The sequence below is a fragment of the Lepisosteus platostomus genome, chromosome 3 (assembly GCF_059453375.1).
Source record: "Lepisosteus platostomus isolate fLepPlt1 chromosome 3, fLepPlt1.hap1, whole genome shotgun sequence".
In the NCBI taxonomy this organism is placed as follows: Eukaryota; Metazoa; Chordata; class Actinopteri; order Semionotiformes; family Lepisosteidae; genus Lepisosteus; species Lepisosteus platostomus.
Window position 1 is genome coordinate 42,958,319 of NC_142613.1, and position 27,068 is coordinate 42,985,386.

Consider the following 27,068-nt stretch of genomic DNA (forward strand, 5'->3'; position numbering starts at 1 on the left):
TTCAAATGTATCTATAATATATCCAGTTCTCTCTTAAGAGTTTTATTTGCAAAATTCTACTTTTCAAACCTAAATGTTCATTTTGTAAGTGACAGTCTCTGTGACAGTCTATTTGTCTCTTCTTTTCCTGCCCCATTGTTGTAACCTTTTAAATGGAAACTTATTATATTTACAGTAAGATGACTGGATGAGTTGCTGGTTACCGTATATTTATAACAGGCAAAGATAACCTTGTTAACCTATTATTAAGAAAATTATTCTTATTCAGAAAATTAATCTAAGAAAAATTAAAAGTTTATTACTACTACTTGTGAAACACAATTTTACAAGTCAAAATTCCGAGATGCAAAGTGGTGAGTCGTCTTAAAATAACTAAACTTCACTTTAGCTTATTTCAGAACACAAAGAAAAAAACTGCAATATGTAATAGTACAAAACGTTTTTCATGTAATACCCTATCATTTAAACTTTGTAACTTATTTTTATCCCTTTTTTCTTTCCAAATAAATACGTATATAACGATTTCTCGTTAGCTAAATGATTGCATTTGTTTAGAATTCAGTTCTCTACATTAATACTATAAAACCCACCTGACTAGTTGAATCAAAACAATTCTGTATAACACACTAAAAAAAAAAAGAAACCCAGTAGGATTTCTGGACCGAAATCATTAAACACGTTTTTTTCAACAGTTTGGAATTGCAGATGTTGTGTTGTCAGTGTCATATTTGCTACAGTATTTTTGTTTTATCCTCCAAGAAACGCATTTGTCAAAGCTGTGTCCTTTTATAATGGCAGATACAGGGAATTTTTCCTGTTCCTGCCACGGTAAGCGGTATGACGTCTTTTAAGTAAGCAGCATGAGTTGCCAGCGCAACTTAGGCTGCGCAGGAGGAGTCGAACAACGCTCGACTGGCCTGAGAACATCCTTCTTCCTTCTCCCACAGGAGCAGCTCCACGGGCTGCATTCCAGTGTGGACCTCTCGCGGGATTCTCGCTTTCAAATCTCGCGGAGTTTTCTCCTGTTTTGTATATGTGTGACAATAAGAGTTTAAAGGCAAGTCTAGGAAGGTGGAGACTTGGGAATGACTTCCATTGTATTTTCTTAAAAAAAAAAACCTGTCTCGGTTCTTGTCTCTTACTTCCATTACCTTAAAGACGAATGGGTTTGCGTTGCGATATACAGCAAGCGAAGAAAAATTAACAGGTTTATTCTAAAATAGTGAAATACATACGTAGCGGGGATTGCGAACATCAGAGAAAGCGAGGAAGTCCTTCGCTAAAGGACAGTATGGGTAAGTTTCGTGTTTATATTGCTGTAGTTATATAAAATAGAACAAATGTAATGGCAGTACTAGGAAGTTAGACAGATCAGTGGAGAAAGGGGGGGTTCAGCTTTGAAAATACAGTCACTGCCACCGGGGGAATAAGACCCACGCTGTGGAATTCCTGAAACCACTGAGGTTCTGCAGGTAAATTATTCTCTTGACATCTGGCGACATTGTATTCCGAAACAATCTAGTTGTTCTAGTTTCCTGAGGGGTTCTGAAACTCGTGGACTGGAGTTGGATATCTCTTTGTACATGTAACCCAAGTACGAGGGAAACTGAATTGAATGGCACATCTTTTCTGAATAGTTGATTGCTTTACCGAATTTGTCGTTGTGAAACACATCTCCCAATCCTTTTACTTATATCCCTCTAATAAAAAGTTAAATAGTCCCTGTCTTGTATTGAAGAATCTAATTTGAAAGGAAGGGTTTAATTGGGCGGGTTCATATTATTTAGTGAACAGTATTTTGCCAGTTCACCATCATGGGATGGATATTGTTACAGGTTAGGTTGTAAGGTCGTTTTGAAATTGCAAATGCAAAAACTTCTCAATAGCTTTCATAGAACAGCTATGCAGTTTTTAGGTAATTCCTTTCAAGCTGTATCTTTTAAGTTTCTGAATGTGCCAGGCATGTTTTTTTTTAGTATTTTATTTTGTTTTCTGAGTTCATCTAGGCCTGAAATTATACTCTTAATGGAAAAGAAAATACAGTAAAAATATACAATTGTACTTCATCAGTTACAACAAGCTTTGTGTAGGACAAAAAAGGTTCATTCCTTTCTTGAGCATTTTTTGTTCACTTTGTGCACTCTTATTGGTTGGTGATGTTTTTTCATTTTATTTCTGGGCTTTTCATGGTCCAAGATGAAAATCTTTTGGTAAAAATACCCAGGCTACATGTTCAGTGCAGCCCAAAGAAAGTAAGTGCTGTTAACACCACACTTTGAATGGTATGGAGAAGCCACTGCATTGTCCAGTCTAAATGACAAAATATAAAGTTGTCCAAGTGCCTTAAAGTGTCAAACAATAACACTCATCAGTAGGGGACTTTTTAATTTTTTCCCATTACCTTAAAATAGATTAGCTAATGCTGGTTTAAACCCATATTGTGGGATTGACACTGACGCACTTTATCTGCTCAAGTGCGCAATTTGCTACATGTTTTGTTTTCTGTGATCCATGATCTTTTTTTTAACTTAAGGCAGTACCTGACTCTCAGTCTGATAGTAAGTGATACCTGTAGAGCTATCAAATCCATTACATAAAGACATTTTGCCAAAGCCATCATGAGATAAAGATCTTATCACTGCAAGTAAAATACCTTTTAATAATACACACGGTATTTACAGTTATGTGCTAGATGGAAGATTTCACTGAAAGGACTAACATTTTGTTTTCCAGGCTTAAGTTTATTTTTTACCTGAGGAAAAGCAGTAATAACAGGAATTGTACTACTGGCATGACACGTGATACGACTAATAGGAATTTGAACTTAATTAATGCAAGTTTGTAAATTGACACTTTGGTGGCCTGGTGTCTTCTGGTGTTTGTTCTTTAGCAGTTAATTAAGCAATTAATACAATTATTTGCTTACTTAGACATATTTTTAAGTTTGTTTATAGTGAATTATTGAAAGAATTTACTTAATTGAAAGTACAATTATCTATAAAAGACCTAATAAATTTAGTAGAAGTATTAATATTCTGTAGTTGAATAATTTGTCCAACTAAGTAGCCGAGAACCCAGGTGCAACAAAAACAGTGGACACTGGACATTTTGGGAACTGATTTTGAGGCTTCTGGTCTAGAGTCTCTGAACTCTGGGAATGACAGGCACCTGTTGTTCCTGTCTTATATTCAGAAATCATTTACAGTCACTCTCCAGAATGCTTATTTTTGTAAAAAGAACAAATCATACAAAATCTATTGGGATTGCTCGCAACTAATTAAACTACTATCAATTTGAAAGGGCTAGATGATTCCGTTAAAGGAGACTGGTTTAGTGATGTCTCCAAACTGTACCAGTATGCTTGTGTGAGATGTACCCTCTGAATGACAAGCATCCCTGCCAAGAATAAGCAAATAAGCAGTTTTCTGACAAAGGATCAAGGATGGAACATGGCAAGTTACTTTATCAGACCTGCTATATAGTATTAACAAAGTGTCTTGTAATATTGGCAATGAATATTAAATATGGGAATATTTAATGCTTATTGAATTTGTGATCCTGTTTCTGTTGATTTTGCTTGAGTCACATTTTTCCTGGTGTTTTTTAATTGCATGTTGGAACCATTTAGTACTGTTTAATTAAGTCAAAGAATGAGGTAGCCCAAAGTAATATCGGTACCAAGTAATTATCTTTTTTGTATGCAGTTAAATTATAGCATATTAATACTCAAAGATGAAAACTAAGAGTGAAAGAAAAAAAAAAACTAGTTTATAAGAATGTAATAAAGCCACCCCTCTGCTGAGTAAATAAGTTCCCCTTTACAGGGTTTTAAAAGCATTTTGCCTTCGTTTCCATTTGTGTCCTCTAGCCTCTGGCCTTTTGATTCTGAAGAAGTCCATAAGGTTGACTAGGTTAAAGCCTTTGAAGATTTTAAATGCTTGAATCACATCTCCTCATTTTCAGAACTAAAAAGATTCAGTCCTTTTGTGCACAGGAATGTGCCTGGTTGCACTGACTCGGGCTGATTCCAGCTCAGCAAGGTTTTTTTTTTTTGTTTTGTGGTGAGCAAAATTGTACATAATAGTCAAAATGAGGTCTTACTATTATATTGTACAACTTTAAAATAACATCCATTGATTTTAATACTACGTTTTAAACTATATTCAAATGTATTTTTGCTTCCCCACATAAACGTAAGAGTTTATGTTGACAATCTTTTTTACAAGTTGCCTTTTCAAGCTCACTGCTTCTTTTTTTATATTTGCGCTATAGTTTTTGCCAGTTGTATGACACTTGGTACATAAAACATCAGCTACCATGTTTTACTTGAAAAGTATATATATGTAACTGTCTTTGCAGCTTCTATCGGGTTTGATGATTGTCCTGTTTTGGTATGTTATATTTCTATAAATTACGAAGAATATTGGTTCCAGTACTGATCCCTTTGGTTAATTATATCACTCGTGCTTGAGCATATAAAGCATGTAACTCTAGTTTAGTTCTGTTTTATATTCATTAACAGTTCATAATCCAAATACATTCATGTCCTCAAGTGCATACTTCAGGCAAATTGAGGATAAAGAGGTTTTTCTAAAGGATTTTGATTGTATAATGTATTATTATTCTCTTCTCTACAATTTGCTAGCAAAAAAAGTTTTTTGGTTTGATTTTATTCCAATATTTGCAATGCAAGTAGTCAGCTTTGCACTACTTCTGACAATGCTTTTATTTTGGTTCTTGACTTGGATGTGCTGCAGTATATGTTACAGCGGTTGCCAAAGTTCACAATTTAGTTTGCATATTTTATTTCAATGTGTTAAAGTGCACAGTCTGAATTTTAGTTGTGGTTTGTGGTCAGATTTGAAATAGATTATACTACAGTGTGCCTTCTCTGCTCATGATTATAACATTGTTGTACAGGTCTGCATGCTTTCCTTTTTTTAGTAAATGTTTTTAACTTGGTGATGCATTTATGCATTTAGTATTCAGTTTGAACTTAATAAAATTAATAAAAGAAAAACTAAAGTCTGTACTCGGATGATTCTCACATATGATATTGTAGTTCTGGAAACTGAGTTTCTCTGGAGATCTGTCAGTTACTTAAGAGTCCTCACAGCTGTTGTGGTTTTCTTCTCTTTGCTCTGCATGTATGTAAAATGCTACCTTACTCCTCAAAGGCAGTCTACAAACACCATCATATGCTTTGCTAAACTACACAATTATGCATTTGAATACAAGCAACTTATTGCGCTTAAAAATTACATTTATAATGTGGAAGGGATAAACGTAAGGACAGTACAGCTAGTTACTGTACATCACATACGATTTTTAGTTTAATAGTACATATCTAAATTGATTTCTTTTCACTCCGATTGCACTGAAAGCTTTCTTTACTGAAGAAAATTGCTATATACTGACTGGATTACACTGTTGGAAAGAAAATTGTTAGCCTTAATAACTTTGTGGCTCAGGGTCCTTCCCTTTTGTGGTGATTGCTGCTGTTATTCTGTTAGATAATGACAAGTTTCATACAACACCTGCTGGGAGGTGTGTATCCTAAGCAATGATCGATTGTTTTTTCTCTGCAGCTTCTTCTCAGCTTCTATTTAAGTTTCTTTGAATCACATTTATAGTTTAAGCCCTTCTATTCCAGTAGTTCTTTGAATATGGTGAGGAGCATTCGTACTCTCTTATGTTGATTGATTTGTTGATTAATTAGATAGTCTTGTACTGTGGTAAGTGGGAGTGTGTGTGGGGGGGGGGGGGGGGAGGGGGGAGTAAAATACTTTACTGATACTTAAAAGGTCCAAAAGGTTTTCAAATTATTGATATGAGTTAAAATTTGACCAATTTAATATCTTTTTGTCAAGGGTGGTAATATTTTGGTAATAATATGACAAAATGCGTAAAGGTTTAATTGGTTAATTCAATGTTAAACCAGTCAGTTTGGGGTAATTATTATCTATTAATAATAACAGCATGTATAATGGGGTATTAATTAAAAAATATAAACTATAATAAGACATGATCGGATGATTTATAGACCTGAATAACCGATTTTGGAACCCAAATATGTTCTTGGGCCTTGCCTGCCATTGGTTACTTTGGAGACTGCTTACACTGCACTGGTTAGGTGTGTCTTTAAGCCAAGCAAAGCCATGTGACTATGAGGCGTACTGTTTAACTTTTCCTTTTGCTTTGAAGCCACTGTTCCAGAGCTTTTCCCTCTTTGCTTCAGGGTACTCATTGTGTGGTGGCTCCACGGTTTTCAGCACATTTCTCAAATTTACAGTAATTTGATCAGGACAGCGAGGGAAAGTACATGATCTCAAAGGTTCTTTCCGTAAAAGGAAGTTCACCTCTTCTTCACGTTGCCTCAGATCAGCAGCTACCACCAACCTCAAGCCATCAGTCCTTGGCATTCACAGCTGTGATATAGACTTTTTAATTCGGCCAAATACCAGGATAACATCGTTGAACTCTTCGAGTGTGATCAGTTCTTCAATTTGAATTGTTGAGCAGAAAAACCGGCGCAATATGACATTTGTTATGGAAATGGGTTGAAAGCAATGAAGACTCCATGCGCCAGGCACAGCTCTTGCCTGACTGAATTGCAACTGGAAAGACTTGTTCTTAACAAGCCATTGGGCAATTGTCCGACTTGCTAATGGTTCATAGCATGCATTGAAATCTGTAGCCCAAAAAAAGTTGATCGATATGGATTCCACTTGTTCATGTAATATTTTCACCTTCAGTGTCTCATGGCATTCAACAAAGCATAGCGTTGGCAGAAGATTTGAAACAAGGAACAGGTGATTCAACTCTAAAATTCTACATGAGTAAAGATGTTCTGTCTCCTAAATTTGGAATAAAAACAGGTTTACACTTGTTTACAGTTGTCCTTGCAATATGCTTATTGTATAATTTAATTAATCTTCGGCATTATAATTATAGGTTCTAGTTAACAAATGGGAAAACTGAAGTACTTTCTGAGTGTTCCATCCTGCTGAACATTAACAATAAATACATTAATCGGGCAATAGATAGAATTAAATAGAAAAAATTCTACATTTGTGTTTTAAGAGATGTAACGTCAAAGGTCGAACTGTGTTTTTGCAAATCCTGTAAAAAAAATATAGAAATAGACAGCCCAGATTTTAAGGTTTAAAACTCACCCTTTTGTGTTTGTTAAGGATGAGAATATGGATATCTTCTGGTAGATTGTGGGGATCTTTGAGTGCTTAGGTAGTCATTGAGGCCCATTTCTCCCATAGGTAGGTACTTATGGTAGTCTTCATTAAAATCAAAGGACAAAACTCCATTTTTGGAAAAGTCCATTTTTTTGTTGATTTCATATGGAATGACCTTTAGTTGCAGCTGTTAATTATACAGGTTGAATGGTAGGTAATTTAGCATATTAAACACAATTTGGAATTTTCTAAAGGTCATTTTTTTCCTCTAACTGAAATTTTCAACCCTAAACTTTAAAGTTGTTTACACTCAAAAAGGATAGCTTTCAATACGTCTTGGTTTTTGTTAAGTAAAGGTCACATTTTAAAATGGCAGAACTAGATCAATATTTTCTGATGAGACCTGGGAACAAAACATGTTAATTGTTATAGGTGCTTGTTTCTGCCATTTTAAAACATTACTTTTTTTTAAAGTTCTCTACCTATTTTGAATGCCTGACAGTTAAGTTATTTTAGGTCATTTCACTGTATCTCATTTACTTTTAAATGTCATTTTCTAGAAAGCAGGTCTTTTTTTAAGCAATCCCCAAGCTACCGTATCCTTATTACAACATCACTTAATTAAGTCCAGTTTGGAAGAAGTATGCCTCTTTTGCATAATTGTTACTCACTTCAGAAATTTAAATTTAAACTCCTGTTGTTGTTAATCTGCAGGTTGTAAACCTATTGTGATGGTATTGTTAGTTTTTAGTGGGTGAAAATTAAATTGTAATTTGACAAGTTTGAAAATATAGGAGCATAACAAAACAAGCCTATACTGTTTATACCTATTTACTATGGCAAATATATTTTGTACCTTTTATCGTTCAGCTTGCGTTCCCAAAATTCATGTATGTTTTTTGTAAAGATAATTAATACTGCAAAAAAATGTATGTTTGCAGTAACTGTGTAATGTTTTGTGACCCATTGTGACTAATTTATGTTCATCATTGAGATGTAAGGCTGGTGGTGTGGACGTTGAACTGGTTGTAAAACAAAACATAAAAAAGCTATATAGCCTCATTTTCAAAATATATCTTGCTTGATTGATTAGTTGCTGCAGACTTATCCAAGCAACCCCTCCACCCATTTCATAAGATATAATTGAATTGCTTTGAGTTGTGCAATTTCTTCTTATCACCTATCTACTTTTTTTAAAAAAGACGTGCTTCTTATCCTTGGTCCTAAATACATTACATTTTCATTTTTATATAGGTCATTGAGTCCATTGTTTCATTGATGTTCATGGAGGTTTGATTCATTTTGTCAGTACATTAAAAAATGCAAAATGATTATATCGCGACCTCTCTTCATCCTTTCTTTGAGACTGGAAAGGTTAAGTGCTCTAAACGTTTAACTGTAGCTACAGGAGGATGGAGATGTCTGTGTTATGTGAAGGAAAACAAATCTGATCTGACATCACAAAACCTCAGTCTTATTTACTTCAGCAATTAACTAGAGGGCAGATGCCTACTGGAATGCAGTTTTTAAAATAACACTGGACAATTTTAATTAAATGTGGTTTTGTTTAATTTCACAGCTCTGGGGCTAATCAATGTTGAAGTGTGAATTATTTTAAGGGCCTACTTTTTCTAAACTACAAATCTGCTATCCACAAAGAACTATCTGGCTACGTGAGTGAATGTGTTCTGCTGTCACATAGCATAGCTCTTGTAAATTAATTCTCAATGTTGTGTGTATATGTTTTCTTTTCACATTTCTTGCAGATATCTTTACTTTCAAATATGAGGACTTATAACACTCTCAAATATTGAACTCCTACTCTATTCTACTTTTGAAAATGTAATTAAGATTAATAGCATGGTATGGTCATCAAATCTGGGGGTGCCTGGTTTGGAGAGTCACGTATACTAACACAATTAAAAGCTAGTGGCCTGCTTCTTGTGGACGTTTTATCACTTCTCGGAAGTCATGTCAAGAACCAGGTTTCGACAGCAAGCTGTCGCTAATGTGGTTTTCTGGCATCTCCTTAAAGAGGGGAAGTAAAATAATCAATTGCAGATGGTCTAAAGTGAGTTAATGTCATGAACCCTATAATACTTTTTATCATTAAAGGTCCCTCTCCATTCATAGCCTGTGGCCCCTTACCCACCTGCTGTGTATTCCTCATGCCATAGTTATGCCGCCTTTTTTCATTAATGTGATTCTATTCTGCAGTTGCAAAACAGTAACATTGTTTTAGTTTGAGCATGAAACTGCAGTCACATACTTCCAGCTTTCAATGATGTGCAGTCCAGAGGTGCACCTTGTTTGTAGGAATCGACTACCTGGCGCTTAATATAGTGTTTGTGACTCAGTTATTGTTCTGAAAGGTTTGCAAAATGTCTTCCAATGTGTTTTCATTTCTGAGTTTGTTGATTCTGTATTCACATGTATTGTATTTTTTTTTGTTGTTGGCCCACTGGAATCTGTGAGGAATGTGGGTGGAAATTCCAGCATCACAAAAGTTGCAATACCTCTTTCTTGTATGGGCATGACAAACCCTGCTCCCAGGTTACTACCAGATAAGTGATAAATGCGAGGTATTTGGCCTCAGAAATGTTAATCATGCTACAGGAAGTACTTATTTTGAAATAATTATGAATTGTGTTGTAATTTGGGATTTTTGTGCTCTTTGAAAGAGCATTGTAATAGGTCAGGATATTAGTATCTGAACACAGAATACAAAGGAACCAGAGCCCCCTCCAGTTGGGGCCGATTTGGCACAGAGCCTGAAACCCTTCCTCAGCTGGATCCAGACACGTATTTAACCTCGGACCCCTTTCGTAGAAGTGACACAAAACCATCTTAACTTCCCAATTTTTTTATAATCAAGAGTAAGCATAGAATGTTAGCGGTAATCAAGGACCTTACCTTAATGTTACATGTATCTCCTACTTCAATATTTACTATGAGTAAAGCACCATGCTGTACATTGTAGGGAATAGTTCACTGCCATGCTTTGTTTCAGATGTTAAAGTGATAAATTAATCTATACATGATAAGTGCAGACGCTCCTTTTTTGTTTTAATGGTCGAAAAGATGTTTGATTCATTGGTTTATTCCTGTGTGATAGTTTGACATTCTGTATTGATCATTGCCATGTTTATTTTACGCAGGAGACAGTTATCTGGCTTTATTAACCTAGGAGTCTGTTTAATCCCATAATGTACTTTGTTCCAAAAAGAACCTTGTTAGGACTCCCACCATCTGTGTGCATATGGTTGCAAATGACCACAGCTGTGAGAGAACACAGGAAGAAGCAGTCTGTTGAATTTGTGGTGAAGAGAGAACTTGAGCAAAGGTATGCTAGAAAAAGTTTGCAGCAACAGTGTAGCAGAACTAAATAGATCAAAATGGTAAACAGGTGGTTTCAGTTTAAAGTGCAGTTTTGGTTAAGGTAATGGGAATGATATATTTTCCTTACTTAAATAGGTTTGTACTCATCTTCACATTAAGCTGTTTCTCTGCTTGCATTCTCTGTTCTCAGGCTGTTTGTCATTTTTCAAAAAATATTTCAAATTAAAAACTGTCCATTGAAGCAAGGAAATGACATGATGAATCTTATACTACGACTAGTCTTTGTAGCAAAGAAGCTTGAAGATCAAGCATGTGGGGCTTATTAGATCTAGTTGAAGAGCCACCATAGATCTAGTTGCTATCGAAAGTATTCTTGCATTTTTTCACATTTTATCATTACAATATGGAATCATAATGCATTAATTTGGGATTTTTTGCCAGTGATCAACACAGGACCCTCTATAACATCAAAATAAAAACTAAATTCTAAAGATCATTCTAAATGATCAATATCCTAAATTATAAAATAGAAAATAACTGATTGTTACATATTTACCCCCCTTGAGTCAATATTTGGTAGAGGGACCTTTGGCAGGCATTATAGCCATGTGTCTGCTTGGATAAGTGTCTAGCAGTTTGCAGATGTGCGAAGCTAGAATTTATGCCTATTCTTTTTTTTTGTGCAAAATTGTTCAAGTTCCCTCAGGTTGGATGAGGACTGTTGGTGAACAGCAATGTTCAGCTCCTTTTGATAGCCACTTTGTACTGAAATCTGTTAATCTCAGCTGTAATCAATTAGCAGAAATCCAGCAAAGAAAGCATTTTTTACAGGTGGTGGGAAGGATTTTTACCTTCCAGCCTTTCAGATAGGATGTTACAGTAACATCAAGACCATTCATCTCCTGAAATTTACTTCCTCTTTGTAGACTGTGATTAATGTTTGTTTTGCCCGATACATTTCTGCTTTCAGTGTGTTGATGCAAGCAATAGACTTTTCTCTCATCCTTACTTCTGACATTGAGACAATAATACACTGTTACATTATCTTCATTGCCTCATTAACTGGAGTCATAGTCTTGGTCAGCTATTTGAGCACCCATGCTGCGGATAGTGTGATTTTGGGCTGTGAGATTTCACTCCATCACTATGCCAACAACTCCTGAAAAGGTGCTTGGTTAAAGTCACTTTGGAATCCCATGACCTGCAAGAAGGAGACTACTCTAACTCCAATGTGGATGTTGAGCAAGAGATTGCATGGTGGTTCACACTTTCATAGTCTTCTGAACTTCAGAACTGAATGAATCAAAATTTGTTGGATTTCATTAACCACCAAAGGTTTTGTCGCACTTGTTTCTGAAAAGTTGCTTAGATCCTTTTTAAACTCTTATTGCGTCATATTCTGTTTGGAAATGAGGCCAACATGCAAACGCTTTGTGCTCGATAACCTTTAATTTAGTTCCAATTCAGCTTAAATTGGCCAGTCAACTCCAAATTTTGTAGGTATAATTCTAAATAGGTATTTGTTTCTTTCAGATACTTTTGGGGATGTCTCTGCTACTAGACAAGATGAAAATGTTTATTTGTAGCCTTAGTCCATAACTACTGTAATTGAACACAAATGCTGTGGTGCAACATGAGTACACGACAACAATCTAATGTTGCAACTGTAGCACATAAAGGTTATTACATTGGAGTTGCATTTCTTACTAAGCTTGTGTCACACTATTCCTCACTAGAGTAGCTGTTACTTGTATTCATGTCAGTCTGCTACGAAGTCACATTGACAAAAGTAGTCTGACTTGCTTGATGTGTCAGTAATTCCCTTTCCTTATGTCACACAATGAGGGAGCGTGGGAAGGAGGTTATGAATTAAGGGAAGGATAAATTTAGGACTAAGTCTGGAAGGAAAAAAAACGTAGTAAGCAGTTATCAAGCCTGGTTTGTCTATGAAATGTGAAATCGGGTGCAAAGTACAATATTCTGTAATACTAGGAGGTTGTGAATAAAATGTTTGTGATGTGAAAGATTAGTAGATCATTACTACCTTACACATTGTAAATAATAAAGACTAGCCTGTCCTAGTGTCTTAATATCTTAATCTTAATATCATGCCTGGCTGTTCTATTTTAATAGTCAATTAAATGTTCTCCTAGTTATGATTGTATTTAAATCTGTATTTAAATTATGCTCTTTTTCTTACAGTGGAAGTTGTAGTGGAGTATGACTATGAAGCCCTCCATGAAGATGAGCTGACTATTCGACTGGGAGATGTTATTAAAAATGTGAGGAAACTGGAGGAAGAGGGGTGGCTGGAAGGAGACTTGAATGGGAGGAGGGGTGTATTCCCAGACAATTTTGTAAAGGTAAGCATCACGCATCGAGAGAAGATTGTGCAGCCCTCCATTATCATTTGGTAATTTTTGTTACATTAAATTTCTAAATTGATCAATTTCAGAGTCCTTGCTACTTATGGAACATCAGCTTTTATATTGCTGTGGTAGAAACTTAAATTGAGCTTCAGCAATTTTGTAGATTTCATACTGCTTTGTACAGCAGTGTGATGACTAAAAGCAGACTATCATAAAAAATGACCCCCTTTTATGTGAGGAATTCGTGAACACTATCAACCATGCAAAGAGGGAAAGAGAAATAGACGAATGAAAGCTTTGACGTTTGTTAACCCTATCGTATGCAAGGCAACTGAACATGTGGGTTTGACTCATTACTAAGCAGAAATGTCTCTCTGAAAAAGTGCATTACATTCTGCACCTGAATCTAGTGTTATGCTGCTCCTTCTCACGTAGTCGATTTATTTAAAAATATCGTGTTGCAATTCTTACAACCTGATGGCATCTCTTGAATTTGAGGTTTCTCGTTAAGCGTGTTAATTTCCTTTCTATGTGCTTGCCAGTTATGCACACTGTTCCGACATGGACTGAAGTGTCACGTTTGTGCAGTAAAGAGGAGTTGTGGTTATAAATAAAGTAATTTAGCTAACTACTTTTTAAAGATTTTTCTGACTCCCTATGCTTTTCTTTTATCCTTTTTTCTTGTGTTTATTTGGATTTAGAGCAGAAATGTACTCAAATCCTACTGTATGTTGCATTTGCATGAGTTTTGCTAGTGGCTGTTTTGAATGTTTCACTATAAGAATTAACCTTCTAGATTTGTTTTACCTTGCATCTTAAGAGTGAGGAAGTATGTATCTTTGAGGAATGTTTGTCACTGTACCCATCCATTGGTACACAAATGGGGAATATACTCTGTAGTTCTGTTGATATCTAAATCTAATCAAGTAAATGTATACGATAAGGATGCTGAGTTCATTACGGGCACCAGTCTGTTAATGATAGCCTGGAAGACAAAAATCAAACAGATCTGACAAGAAAGTCACATCAGCAAGTCTCATAAATCCATCATTCAGACCCAATCGATTGATCCAGACCAGACTATACCAATCGAAAACATCTACCCAACTATGGATCATGATGACCTCCAGCCCGAAAGACCCAATCAACGTGATATCCTCCCTAAAAAAAGATTCCACTGTGAGCTTTACTCTTTGGCTTTTCTTTTTACCTTCCTGCACCCTAACCATCTTGCCAAGTGCACCATCATCCACTGTGGGAAATCTTATTTGAAATTTGAACCGTTTCCAAAGAGCTGATCATTTAGTGCAGTTTTAGCCAATGTGTGGGCAGGACCAGAGCTTGGTGCCTGCATGTGGGAAATTTGGAAGGTTCCTGTAATGAACATTCCTCTTTGTGTTTTCCAGCTGCCACAGGCAGTGGAATTGCCGACCATTGAATTAAAAAGTATTTAAGTGGCTAATGTGAATGTGGAACCAAAAGTCTGTCATGCTGTGAAATATCCAAGAACACACTTTGTGTACTAGCTTACTGCCCACTTCAGTGAAAAACCTAAACCGATAAACCTGAAGTGCAAGTTTGCACAATGAATGCCTGTCAACTGTGGGAAGTTCGTGGACAAATGGGAGGATTGGAAGCCCATTTGATGAATGCTCATTTAATGGATGGTGAGCCCGAGTTCAGTCAAACAAGGTGGACTCGCATTTTAATGTTCGCATTGTCATTTAATGAACTTTATGGCTTGTGGTCTGAACTCATTGCTGTTATCTTTATTGCAAATTAATATTACAAGTACAACTTTGTATCAACAACAGTGTTTATGTTTTTCCAGAGACCAGAATCACTGTTGCACATAGGAAACTAAAAAAAAAAAACTAGACAGAAGAGACAGAACTAGATGTCTCTTGAGGGTATACTTATACTTAGGCCACAAAATGTTATTTTTGAAAGGCGGTGTAGACTTTCCATAGACACTGTATTCCACTTTTTAATAATTGTCTTCACTCTACTTAAAGTGATAAGTAACTTTTTTCTGATCTCTCTACCACTTCATGCCTCTCTTGTTTGAAAGCCCCTTTGTCTTCATCATTGATTTTGAGTTGAGACTTGAAATTCAGTGCTGAATGATGCATTTACTCAGAGGTTGAGTTTAACCACTTTGATTACTTATGAAATAACTGTTGCACTAATTTTTGATCTTTGAAACTATTGGTTTAGTTCACCAGGTGAATAATTTTGTCAAACAGTGTAAAATGGACAAATACCAGTATGGTGTTTTTTTCTTTTGCAATGTGAGCTGCCCAGGTTCCATACCCTGTCTGGACTGTTACATGTCATTAAGTAAATTATGATCTTCGTTTGCTTAAGCTGTCCTTGGACTGCTTTCTTTTCTGTGAATATTGCTTTAGTATACTCTCTCTACACCTAGATGTGTTCTCAATTACTGAAAATGTTAGAAAAAGCTTGGTAAACCTCTTTGTAGAAAATTTGTTTTCGATAGCACTCATGCCTACTGACCGGATGCCTAGACCAACTGTTTGGCAGTTTTATTAAGAGGGAAGGTCTTTGTTACTGTTGTCTCCCTTTTTTTATCGCCCAGTAATGTCTTGTGCATGAGATATTAACGGCTAGGTTTTGGCTTGTCACACAATTCTACCTGTGCTTAATAAGTGATTTATTTTGGAGGCAACTGCCTTATGCTGTGATGTGAAGAGAGTAACACATTTTTAAAAAAAAGATTGTCCGCTAGGGTTGTTAATCCCCAACTTGTTACAGTAACAATTTTCCTATATACAGTGCCTTGCGAAAGTATTCGGCCCCCTTGAACTTTTCAACCTTTTGCCACATTTCAGGCTTCAAACATAAAGATATAAATTTTTTATTTTATGTGAAGAATCACCAACAAGTGGGACACAATTGTGAAGTGGAACGAAATCTATTGGATTTTTGAAACTTTTTTAACTAATAAAAAAATGAAAAGTGGGGCGTGCAAAATTATTCGGCCCCTTTACTTTCAGTGCAGCAAACTCACTCCGGAAGTTCAGCGAGGATCTCTGAATGATCCAATGTTGTCCTAAATGACTGATGGTGATAAATAGAATCCACCTGTGTGTAATCAAGTCTCTGTATAAATGCACCTGCTCTGTGATAGTCTCAAGGTTCTGTTGAAAGCGCAGAGAGCATCATGAAGACCAAGGAACACACCAGGCAGGTCCGTAATACTGTTGTGGAGAAGTTTAAAGCCGGATTTGGATACAAAAAGATTTCCCAAGCTTCAAACATCCCAAGGAGCACTGTGCAAGCGATCATCTTGAAATGGAAGGAGTATCAGACCACTGCAAATCTACCAAGACCTGGCCGTCCCTCTAAACTTTCAGCTCAGACAAGGAGAAGACTGATCAGAGATGCAGCCAAGAGGCCCATGATCACTCTGGATGAACTGCAGAGAACTACAGCTGAGGTGGGAGAGTCTGTCCATAGGACAACAATCAGTCTTACACTGCACAAATCTGGCCTTTATGGAAGAGTGGCAAGAAGAAAGCCATTTCTCAAAGATATCCATAAAAAGTCTCGTCTAAAGTTTGCCACAAGCCACCTGGGAGACACCCCAAACATGTGGAAGAAGGTGCTCTGGTCAGATGAAACCAAAATCGAACTTTTTGGCCACAATGCAAAACGATATGTTTGGCGTAAAAGCAACACAGCTCATCACCCTCAACACACCATCCCCACTGTCAAACATGGTGGTGGCAGCATCATGGTTTGGGCCTGCTTTTCTTCAGCAGGGACAGGGAAGATGGTTAAAATTGAGGGGAAGATGGATGCAGCCAAATACAGGACCATTCTGGATGAAAACCTGTTGGAGTCTGCAAAAGACCTGAAACTGGGACGGGAATTTATCTTCCAACAAGACAATGATCCTAAACATACAGCAAAATCTACAAAGGAATGGTTCACAAATAAACGTATCCAGGTGTTTGAATGGCCAAGTCAAAGTCCAGACCTGAATCCAATCGAGAATCTGTGGAAAGAGCTGAAAAATGCTGTTCACAAACGCTCTCCATCCAACCTCACTGAGCTCGAGCTGTTTTGCAAGGAAGAATGGGCAAGAATTTCAGTCTCTCGATGTGCAAAACTGATAGAGACATACCCCAAGCGACTTGCAGCTGTAATCGCAGCAAAAGGTGGCTCTACAAAGTATTAACGCAAGGGGGCCGAATAATTTTGCACGCCCCACTTTTCATTTTTTTATTAGTTAAAAAAGTTTCAAAAATCTAATAGATTTCGTTCCACTTCACAATTGTGTCCCACTTGTTGGTGATTCTTCACATAAAATAAAAAATTTATATCTTTATGTTTGAAGCCTGAAATGTGGCAAAAGGTTGAAAAGTTCAAGGGGGCCGAATACTTTCGCAAGGCACTGTATATCTCTATAAATTGAAGGGGTTTTATGCTTTCCCATCCATCCATTTTCTTATCACTCTATCCAGTACAGGGCTGCGGGGGAACTGGAGCCTATGCTGGCAAGCAACAGGTGCAAGGCAGGATACACCCTGAATGGGATGCCATTCCATTGCAGGGCAGACAAACATGCACACGCTCACAGGGCCAATTTTCCCAGAAGACAATTTTGTGTGTTTTTTTTAATTGACAATGGATTTGCCAACAGTGGCATTTTGCTAGTGTCTTTGGGGTTTATTTCAAACATCTAGGAAGTCAGTAAGTTTTCAATTAATTATTTTTTTTTGACTAGAAGTGAGCAAATGAGCCTTAATATTTACTTTTGACTTTTAGATCTTTATCTTTTTTTTTCTTTAAGGAAAGGATTTTTATAATGGTGAACTGTTGCGTCGTACTCTAATCTGGAGTAACGTGATTGGTTTATCCTAAGGTGCCTGAAGGCAAATTGGAGATCATTCTGAACTTTGGTCTCTGTGTTTGTGGTTTTTTAACTTATGGCAGGGTGTGTTCTCAGCAAAAAATGTCAGAGGATTTGGTAAGTGGAACTAAATGCTTAGGTTTTTACTCTTCTGGTGTTGGAAATCTACATCTTTTGAGTTTTTATTGCTTTTGTATGAATCTACTAGATTACATATGAAAGATTTAACTGAGTTGGAATGAATTAACTAACATTTTATTAATCTCCATTAATCTTTTTGTCAGGTTAGTTTAAGGTTTGTTTAGGTTAAACTGACGACTTAATTCAAATAAATCTTTTTTTTTCATGCAAGCAATTGGCTTATTTTGATATTTTTTAAAGATGGTGGCACTTCTTGACTGCGGGCATTGAGATCAAAAGTTTCTGAATTCTGTAAACTGAACTGTACACATTTTAAAATGTGATTGAGTACTTGAATTCCTTCTTGTCTGCAAACAATCAGGTGCTGTGTGAACTATCTGGAGTACAATGTAGCACTTATGTAAGGGAAATGGAGAATCCTTGCATATTTATGCAAAACAGATTTGCAACAGTGTATTGGACTAACATCTGGTATTATGGAATATGGCCTATGGCATAGTTTTATAAGGCTAGAGACTACAAACTTAGAATAATTATATTTACTGCAGTGTAAATGTGTTAAAAAATCTTAGACGTTTTTAAATAGTGTCATAGGGAATAAAATGTCACTATTTTAAAAAGAATGTATGTTATAGTGGGTTAATATATTTAAATCTCTCAATTGTTTTTATGTAAATAATGTTACACTTCAATGGATAGTGTTCATTTGAAAGAATGGGGAAATATTGAGTTTCACTACTGTCTTGATTGAAAAAATTGTCAGTGAGCAATCTAATTGTCTTTGAATCTACTTTTTTGCCTTTAGCTGTTAGAAAGATGTTTCTAGTTGCTTGTTAGAGAAACTATGATCTGACTTCAGTTTGTAAGGAAAAGCCTTAAATTGTATCCATTTATTTAATTAATTCAGTATTTTAGGAAAAGGTAGACTGAGTTGACATACAGTATATTACATACTTTAAGCAAATGGGGGAAAAAAATATCGTAACATGTACTGTATGTTCTTAAGGGATTGTAGCTTCAATCCAGTCTGTTATTCCTTTTCTGCTTGAATTTGGGAGACTGTTATGATATGAGCTTTATTCAGTATATTGTAATACAAAGAAAGACAATTAGAACTAAAATATCTTGAATTGGTGCTGCCTTACAATGTCTGGGTTCAGTGAAGGACTGGGGGGCACCATCTCTGGGGAGTATTTATGTTCTTACCATGTTAATGTGGGTTCTTGCCATATGCTCTGGTTTCCACTCGCCTTCCAAAGACTGTCTTGCTCCCTAGTCATCTGGGATAGTTTGCAGGTTACTGTGACTCTTACCTGAAACAATAGATGGCTGTTTTGGAAATTTGAGTGTATTACATTGAGACTCAGGACTAAGGTTAGTGGTCACTAAAAGATCCCGGTGCCCTGGGCTATCCCAGTGTCCGGGCCAAATTTCCCCCCTTGGCTTTTACCTTGTCCTGCGATGGACTGGCGCCCTGTCCAGGGTGTACCCTGCCTTGCGCTCGTTGCTTGCCGGGTAGGCTCCAGCTTCCCGTGACACCGTATGGTATAAAGAAGTTTGGTAAATGACATGACATTAACCTTACTTTTCCATTTGTAATAATGGAATAATATTTGCCAGTAAATAATTTTTCCCTCAATTTCTCCTTAGTCGGGGGGAAAGTGTCCTATCCAGAACCTATTCAGTAACTACGTCAGGCCAGGGTGGTCTGTTTCCTAATCAGAGTTGATCTAAGAATCTTATCTTTTTAATGTTTTTAAATAAATGTTTTAGAAATGAATATATTTTTATACAATTGTATATCTCTATTTATATTGTACCTTAGGTTACTTATAAAATAGCATGAATCCTGTGTATGTAATATAACAAAGTGAATCAAATGGTTTTGCAAAATAACTATTTATTTTAGTAAATATGTAGAAATCTAACTTTAAAGCCTAGATATTTATCTGTATGTCATTTACTTAATTTCTGACCTCTTTAATCTCTTTATTTGTTCCATTTGATTGTTTGGTTACTGCTTGAAGTACTATATTTTATGGGTCTCGCATATCCACTTTAAAAAGCTTTTTTCAGATTTCAGAAGTCCTTATACAAGAGATGGTTGTTTTTGGCAACATTATCTTGCAGTAATTTTTTCCTATATTATGTTTTCTGGCAACAGTCATCTACAGTATGATAAGCTCAGAGTCAATTCCTTATCTAAAGCGGAAAAAGTAAGTATGAAGTGCACATACTGTACTGTAAGAGGATGTGCAAGAGAGAGGAAACTAAATAACACACATATACACCACTTCAGTCATTAGCTTAACATTAGTTGGGTTGTAGTACACAGAATCTGCATCATGACTCATGTCATGACCTCACGACATGTCAGTGTGTCATCATGACTGGTAGTCCTGAGGGGGAAAAGGTTTTAGCGAGACTTGATTTTAACACATTCTCATTTGATTTTTTATAATTTGTGTCTTTCTGATGTGCGTAGGTACTGTGTAGTGAGTGTGTACTGGCTCTTTGGAATTTAAAACATGTATTGTTAGGTAATTAGATATTTTTCTGTATATTTTACTGTAATATTTGTTTTGTATGTTTCTCCATTTCCAGTAGAAAACATGAGCATTATTATTGGTTTGCTTAATAGGTACTCTTATCTGGGGCAACTTGCCAAACAGTACATAACAGAAATACAAAAAGAAATCATTCAAATAAAATTGAAAAAATCAAATAAACAGCAAGAAGGGCACATGATACAGTGTCTGTGCAGTGCAGAACAGTGAAAACAATGTCCAAAGTGGTAAATGGCATGCAAGGGAGGCATTATTGATTAGTAAGAGGGTTACCATTGCCAATGGACTGCCACCCTTGAGTACAGTGCTCATTTGTGCTCATTAGTTTTATTCTCTTGCCTATATATGTTGTTCCTAAAGCTGAAGTATTTCTTTTTAAATCATTTTTAAGTAAATCCATCCAGTTCCTTAATTCCCTAAGCAAAGTCTGTTTTGCATAAAGTGCACAGTATTAGGCCGTTAACAAAAGGCATTTTCAGCAATTCAACAGGAAAGGAGTTGTAATGTGCGGTGTAAATTTCCACTATATATTTAGCACATGATTTGAATTGTTGGGAAAATAAAAGACTGTTAATTTTTAAAAGCATAACCATCTGGACTTGGCATACTTGTACAGAACATCAGTTGCTTTGGGCCAAAATGAACATCCATAATATATGCAGAAAATAAAACATATGAATGACCTAAACACGTTTTTATCATCCAGATATATTCAGAGATAAAAGTAGAAATGCATGGACTTTAATTAAACAATCTTTTTAATGGAATAATAAAATCTCTTATCGATTTGCTCTATTCCTATGTTTTTTTAGAACACTGGGTATTCATTCTGTTTGTGTTTTTCTGTATCCAGAGCTATGACTGTAGTTAATATTCATAGCAAGATTGTAGTCTAGTTCCACTGCACAGACTTTTAAAAAAGTGATCATAGATCACAGGTGATCCAAAGCCAACCTACCTTTTAGATAAACTTTAAACAAAATCAAATTGTTTCGTAATTTGGAAATTGCTGGTGATAAAATGCAATGGGATGACAATGGTATCTGCTTGCTGTATTATGCATTCGTTTCTCAATAAGCACAGCAGCAGTGACTATGATTCAGTTTTACACCTACCTTAGTTTATTTATCTGTTGATTAGTAGTAAACTGTTTTTTTTATTTTTTTCAAGCAATTTTGTTTTAAAATAAATATTATTTTTGGTGTAGCAATTATTTATTGCTAATTAATGGGGGGAAGACATTGACAGTTTACACTTTTATGATTGATCATAATTAGAATTAAATGTTATTGATTTGGTTCTTGACCCAATTTCAATATCAGATTGAATTGTGTTAGCTTCTATGCAATGCACTACAGCTTTGTTTGTATTAGACCTGGCACTGTATTAAATTCCAAGCTCCTTTTTGTACATTCTTGTGAGATTCTTGTCAAGTGAAATCAACCTGGCTTTCGTCCTGCTCCAGAAATTCTGGCTTCTTGCCCTGGCTGCTGTGGCTGATGAGTTGGCAGAGAGAAACACAGGTTACAATATGAAATTACAACGTGGAGTACTGAATTTTGTTCTTCAGGGACAGGTTCTGTGCGTAATACAGAAATGCAGCAAGGGATAAGTAAACCAAGCAGAAATTCTCTCCAGCAGTATATCTGTTGGATTATCAGAGTTTTTTTGTGAATGTCAGTTTTGTATTTTGTAGTAAGTGATCTCTTAAAAGGCAGGGAAATGGAATAATTGTTTAGGAAATGAATTGTAATTTATACTTTGACAGGTAGTGTATATTTTAGAGCAATTACAGTGGGTATAGAAAGTCACCACCTCCTTTCACAATGTTCACCTAAAGCCCAAAAATAAAATCAGACCTTTTCTAGTTTTATTTCCAAATTGTACCTTGCAACATCCAAGTGAAAAAAGAAAGCAAAATTTCTGGAAAAAAAAGTAGAATAACTGGGTTGGATAAGAGAACACCCCCCCTGAGTTAATACTTAGTGGGAGGACCTTTTGCTTGAATTACAGCCTTGAGTCTGTTTAGATGCATCTCTACCAACTTTGCACACCTAGAGAGAGGAATATGTGCCCATTCCTCTTTACAGAATTGTTAAAGCTTAGTCAAACTGCATGGTGACCATTGATGGACTACCCTCTTCAAGTCATTCCAAAGATTTTCGATGGGATTTAGGTCGGGGCTCTGACTAGGCCACTCAAGGATATTCACCTTCCTGTCCTTCAACCACTGTATGGTTGGTTTGGTGGTGTGCTTTGGGTCATTGTCATGTTGAAAGGTAAACCATTGTCCCATTTTCAACTTCCTGGCTGAGGGCTGCAGGTTATATTTCAATAATTTGCCTGTATTTTGCACCATCCATCTTCCCTTCTATCCTGACAAGTGCCACAGTCCCAGCTGAAGAGAAACACCCCCACAACAGGATGCTGCCACCACCATGCTTTACTGTAGGCACGGTGTTCTTTGGATGGTAAGATATATTCGGTTTTTGCAAGACGGACCATTTTGCATTCCGGCCAAAAAGTTCAATTTTGGTCTCATCTGACCACAGCACCTTTTGCAACTTGGCCACAGAATCTTTAAGGTGCTTTTTAGTAAAACATAAACGAGACTTGATGTGGCTTTTTTTAAGGAGCGGCTTTTTTCTTGCCACCCTCCAAAACAGGCCAGATTTGGGGAGCGCTTGTGATATTGTTGTCATATGCACACAATGACCAGTCTTTGTCATAAAGGCCTGTAGCTCGTTCAAAGTTGCCATCGGCCTCTTGGTAGCCTCTCTGATCAGTCTCCTACTTGCTCAGTCATCCAGTTTGGAGGGACGGCCTGATCTAGGCAAGGTCTGCCATACGCCTTCCACTTCTTAATAACGGTCTTGACTGCTCCATGGGATACCCATCTCCTTTCCACAACTTTATCTTGATGTTTTTTTTAAAGCACTTTTTCGCCCATAGTGGATTCTTTTCTTTGAAATGCACTTCCAAGCAGTGGAATCGTCTAGAAACAGCTGTTTTTATTCTGAACTAATCAAAATAAGCACAATTGATCACAGGTGGGAGACAATTAGTTTGTTGTGTGTAAGGTGATTTACAAATGCAATTGTAAGGGGGGTGTTCGCTTATCCAAATAAGGTATTTTATTGTTGTAATATTAATTAATTTTCAGACTGTTTTAGAATTTTATTTTCACTTGGCTAATGTGAGTTACTGTGTGTAAGTAAACATGGAATAAAACTAAAAAAGCCTAATTTCATTTGTTTTTCTTTTCAGAGTTTAATACAACAAAAGGTACAAATTTTGAAAGGGGGTGGTATACCCACTGTATATGTCTGTTTTTTTATTTCCTGTTGATACCCTGATGCATCTTCCCTCTGGCAAAAACATTTCCATATTAATATCTTTTTTTGTCTGCATAAGATTTAGAAGTCTTTTAGCCACAAGATGGCATTCTTGTGATGTAAAACTATTTTATTGCCTTGCTTGTTTTGTTGCTTTTGTTTTGGAAATACCTTAGGCAGATTTCGGTGCTCTTTAAATTTAAGAATTCCTAAAACGTCTCTGCTGTTGTTAACTACAGCATAAGATTTAATAGGATTTTGTTTTTCTTTCTGTGCCAAACTATCTATTGATTTGTACACATTTTGTTAATGCATACATTGTTTTAACAAAGAGCATTTGCACAGAAAGAAGAGTAATGTCTGTTATTAATACCAGTGTTATGTATTGTGCTGTGTTTAGCCTAATACATTTAAAAATATATTTTGAGCACTTACTATGAACTGCTCATCCCCAGAAAGCGAAAGACTGTGCAATGATTTTGTGCAGTATCTAACATTGATGGCATGAAGTTTGCACTCTTGATAGGCAGTTCAGTTCAGTTTATTGTCATATGCACAAGTGCAGTGAAATGCTTATTTGCATGAATGCTCCAATACAAAGACATTAAAGGAAACACCAAAAACATAAACACAGAACAGCGGCAGCAACAAAAACAAGATAAATAACATGCATCTTAGAAAACAAAAACATCAGTGTGGACCAGTGGTAGGGGTAGAGTTCAATAATCTGATAGTTTGTGGGAAGAAACTGTTTCTGAATCTGGATGTTAGTGCCTTTATGCTCCTATAATGCTTACCAGAGGGAAGGGGGGAGAAAAATGAGAAACCAGGATGACTGATACCCTTAGCGATACATCCGGCCTTTCTGAGACAGCGAGTAGTTAAAATAGTTCAAGTAGGTGGCTGCGTCAGGATGGGTAGGCTGCAAAGGAATAGGTTACGGGTTTATTCCATACTGAAAAGAAAGGAAATACAATGTTTCGGCTGTGGAGCCTTCTTCAGGTGTGAGAAAGACAGGGTAGACGGCAAAGATTAAATAGCATAGGAGACCAAAAACTGGAAAAGTGGAGGAGGAGGGAGAGGGAAGAGGCAGAGAGGCCACTCAGGAAGTGCAAAGTGGAGAGGGGTGGAGAGAAGATGACATGAGAAGATAGATGACAGAGAAGAGAAAGAAGATGACATGAAAATAAGCCTGTCATTGAGAGAAGAGGAAAGGTGTGAACCTAGTTTCAGGATGGGTTTCGTTTCTGTTGTCTTTCTGCTGTGGGAGTTGAGAAACCCTTTGAGAACAGTGACAGAGAGATCAAAGTAAAAATGTCTGAAACAGAGGGAAGCTGTTCTCCAGTGATGGGCTGGGCACTCCATTGTGTTAATGTGCCTCATGACCAGCCTTTCAAAGCATTTCATTATGGTGGATGTGAGTGCGACCAATCTGTAATCATTAAAACAGGTCACAGTATTTTTCTTTGGCACTGGAATAATGGTAGTTTTCTTAAAAAAAACCCGGGAACGAAAAGTTGTAAAAGTGAAAGAATAAAAATATCCGTAAAAAACGCGGCCAACTGGTCTGCACAGGAGTTAAGGACCCGTCCAGCAACGCCGTATGGGCCAGTCGCCTTCTGTGTGTTCACCCGTCTGAAACTTCCCGTCACAGACATGGCTGTATCATCAGCGGCTGGGAGCACCGGTGCCAGCAGTTCCGTGATTCCCTTCTCAAACCAAGGGTAATAGGCATTCAGCTCATCCAGGAGAGAGAAATCACGTGGGATGTAACACTGCTTATTTTAGCTTTATGGTTTGTTATTGTCTGAATACCCCACCACATTTTGCACACATCAGCAGGGGCAGCTTGTATTTCTATCTTGTTAGGGTATAGCCTTTTAGTGTCCCTGATAGCTCTCCGCAGGTCATACCTCGCTTTCTTATACAGGTCCAGATTGCCAGATTTAAATGCCTTAGATCGTGACCAGAATTTATTTAGGATATCGATGTTAAACCATGGTTTCTGGTTGGGGAAAAAGCAAACTGTTTTTGTGAGGAAACAGTCATCCACCAGGTTGTAATGTACACCATAGGCATAATGATAGATGAACATTCTCTATGTAGGTAGAAAGGGCGACATTTTACTGTAATTTTGCATTTTTGTAGCAGGGATAATTCAACAGACTATATCTCCAGTTCACCTATGTCCCATAACCTCAGTCAGTTGGTGGTCTAGTGTATGTAGCACTCGGAACCACATGCATGTATTGCAATCTCTCAATAATTATTAATTAATTATAAATAAACATATAATTATCTTTCAAAATCTTGATGGTTTATTTTTCTAAAACCATGCATGCATAAGGGTGGCAAAGTGACACACTGGTGAGCATCAGTGTGTATGAGAGTGTTATCTTCTTGGATATCCTGAGGAAATGTTTGCATCATAGGGTGTACTTGGTCACCTAAAATGTTTTTGTAATCCTTGGCCATAATTCTACCAAACATAAACCCATCCAGACTTATAAAAAAGAGTAAAAGACAACTCATCGAGCCATATTACTTTCTCCTGCTGCTTAAACGTCGCTATCAAAAATATCAGCTTTTTGAAGCTTACCACATAGTTTTTGTTGAGACTGTCAGGATGTGTAGATTCAGTTCTGTGGTAATTTTTGAGTCTGTTGGTTTGTGGTTTTTAGCAACTATCCTATTAAGTGACGGTCTGACCTTGTTAGTGAGCTTTGACTTGCGACCACTGTTCCTCTTTCCTGATGCTGTTTTCCCTTGTTTGGTATATGTTGTCATGATTTGTGACACTGTTCCCTATTACACAGTAAATAATTTTGCTGTTTCTTTTACAGACTCACCTGCAATTCAGGCACCAACTACTTGACCTCTTTCATAACTTAGATTTGTTCCATTAGAAACTTAAAACTAACACTTTAGTGTGCAAGAGATTTTATAATGGAAACATATTGATGATTAGTATTGAAATATTTGTGTAGAATCCTTTTTAATTGTGATGTACTTCAAAATACTTGTCCCTTTTCATTAGGCGTTTATATTATTTTGTCCACCGCCTGTAGTTCATAACAGAAAATAGATAATTTAAGGATAGACATTCCAGTAGATGAGTGTGTTTCAAATTAAAATATAACAGAATTCAAACACATGATTAAATTTGCTGTCTTTTCTGAGAGGTTCTCATGTATAAATATTGTTGAAAATGTGATGAAAGAAAAAAATTAAAAGACTTTCCAAAAAAC

The 27,068-nt window shown here is 36.5% G+C and overlaps 1 protein-coding gene across 3 annotated transcripts in view; it reads left to right on the forward strand.

Moving 5' to 3' along the window:
* The first annotated feature begins 957 nt into the window (after positions 1–957).
* The window catches only part of cd2ap (CD2-associated protein), an 82,483-nt gene continuing 56,372 nt past the window's right edge, over positions 958–27,068 (forward strand). The window contains exons 1-3 of one of the 3 annotated variants that reach the window (XM_088625672.1): positions 958–1,295; positions 10,417–10,533; positions 12,732–12,892. Coding sequence is in view for 2 of the 3 variants with exons in the window: in XM_088625670.1 (XP_088481796.1) it covers positions 1,292–1,295; positions 12,732–12,892 (165 nt within the window). In the remaining variant the exon portion in view is untranslated. Of the gene's footprint in view, positions 1,296–10,416; positions 10,534–12,731; positions 12,893–17,804; positions 17,895–27,068 lie in introns of those variants that run through there. The other 2 variants (XM_088625670.1, XM_088625671.1) reach the window with 2 other exon arrangements.